Genomic DNA, 1797 nt, shown 5'->3' on the forward strand with positions numbered 1-1797 from the left:
ATTGGTTGATTCTTGTATGTGCCATGACTGGAGATCGAACCTGCAACCATGGCATATCAGAACAGTGCTTTAACCAACTGAGCTACCTGGCCAGGGCTTTGGCTGGCTTATTTCAATAAACATAATACTCTCCAGATCTATCCATGCTGTCACAAAAGTTAAGATTTCCTTCTTTTTTACAACTTCCCAGTATTCCATTGTGTAAATGTACCACACCTTTTTTTTTTTTATCCACTTATCTACTGATAAGAACTTGGGATGCTTCCAGATCTTGGCTATTGTAAATAGTACTACAGTGAAAATAGGGGTGCACATATTCTTTCAAATTAGAGTTTTGGGTTATTTTGGATATATTCCCAAAAGTGAAATAACTGGGTTATAAGGTTGTTCCATTTTTAATTTTTTGAGGTAACTCCATACTGCTTTCCACAGTGACTGCACCAATCTGCATTCCCACCCACAGTGTACATCCTCACCTGCACTTGTTTGTTGATTTATTGTTGATAGCCATTCTGACAGGTGTGAGGTGATATTTCCTTTTGGTTTTACTTTGCATTTCTCTAATGATTAGTGACATTGAGCATTTTTCAATTGTATGTTGGCCATCTGTATTTCCTCTTTGGAGAAGTGTCTGTTTAGGAGAAGTGTCTCTTTGCCTATTTTTAAATTGGATTTTTGATTTTTGGTGTTGAGTTTCTTCAGAGAGGAAAGTTCCAGGAATATCAATCTAGGCAGGTGACTTAACAGGTGTGTGGTGTAGCGAGAAGGTAGCAGGGGAAAAATAAAAGCTAAAAGAAAGTTTTTTTTTTTTTTTGTAACTAAGAGTTCAAGCTGAGGAGTAATAGCAAAAACTCAGGTAAAGCATTGTGAAGTAGATGAGAAATTTTGAAGAACTTTGACTTTATTCATACTATTCTTTTTTTTTTTTTTTTTTTAAATCCTGACACTCAATTTAAAGATGAATGCCCCTCCCCTTCTACAGTATCCTGAGGCAGGGCAGCTTGTGGCCATGGTTACTTCTGATCCAAAACTGCTTGTACCGCTCCAGGTCAAAGTTGTCAAGGAGCTCTGGCTCCTCCTCCTTCCCTCGGAGCTGGGCCTCACGTCTGTGGATCCGTGCCCGCCTCTCATCCTGGGATAGGGCATCCAGGTCCACAGGCATCTCTAGCATCCTTCTGGGCTCCTGATATCGGATGTGAATGGTGGAGCCATTGTGCTTGACCAAGAGCATGGGATAGAGGCGTGCATAGGCCTGTCTGTGCACACGAGTGAGCGAGGCCCTGCTGCTGTCAGCCCGATGGAAAGACATGTGCAGGCAGCGGCCCACGGGGGCAGCCCCCATCACCACATGCTGCCACAGCAGGCCAAGCATGCTGCCCACAACTGCCATTCCTTCTGAGGGCCACTGTGGCACGTGGAGGCCAAGGTATGACCTGCTGCCACCCTCACGGAGCTCCGAAGCGGACCCAAGGACCAGAGGCCCGGTAGTCAACGGCCAGGCGGGAGTGGCCGGCGCCGCGCACACGGTAATCATTCATATTATTCTTAAGCCATTACACTTTATTGCTTTTTGGTAAATTTTATGTTTTAAAAGGAATATCTTGGGTTCTTTTTATATACTTTTGATATGTATTAAAACTTCACTAATTCAGATAAATTGAAGGAGATATGACTCTACACTAATTAGATAATATGAATTTATGAGTGTGGAGCATATAAAAATCAGTTTAATTTATTTTTTGCATTTATGACAACAATAACTACACAATAAATGTGTTGTTAAGCTTCCTGAAACAA

General features: G+C 42.0%; 1 protein-coding gene across 1 annotated transcript; it reads right to left on the reverse strand.

Annotated features, from left to right (window-relative positions):
* Positions 1 to 976: 976 nt before the first annotated feature.
* Positions 977 to 1431, reverse strand: LOC118619254 (39S ribosomal protein L55, mitochondrial-like). The gene has a single exon (XM_036245956.1). It carries the CDS (start codon positions 1388 to 1390, stop codon positions 977 to 979), a length of 414 nt encoding a protein of 137 aa, XP_036101849.1. The 5' UTR covers positions 1391 to 1431.
* Positions 1432 to 1797: the final 366 nt, after the last annotated feature.

The sequence above is a fragment of the Molossus molossus genome, unplaced genomic scaffold, assembly GCF_014108415.1.
Source record: "Molossus molossus isolate mMolMol1 unplaced genomic scaffold, mMolMol1.p scaffold_m16_p_6, whole genome shotgun sequence".
Lineage (NCBI taxonomy): Eukaryota > Metazoa > Chordata > Mammalia > Chiroptera > Molossidae > Molossus > Molossus molossus.

Excerpts from the sequence above, each read along its gene's own strand:
- LOC118619254 (XM_036245956.1), bottom strand. The coding sequence starts at position 1,390 with ATGGCAGTTGTGGGCAGCATGCTTGGCCTGCTGTGGCAGCATGTGGTG.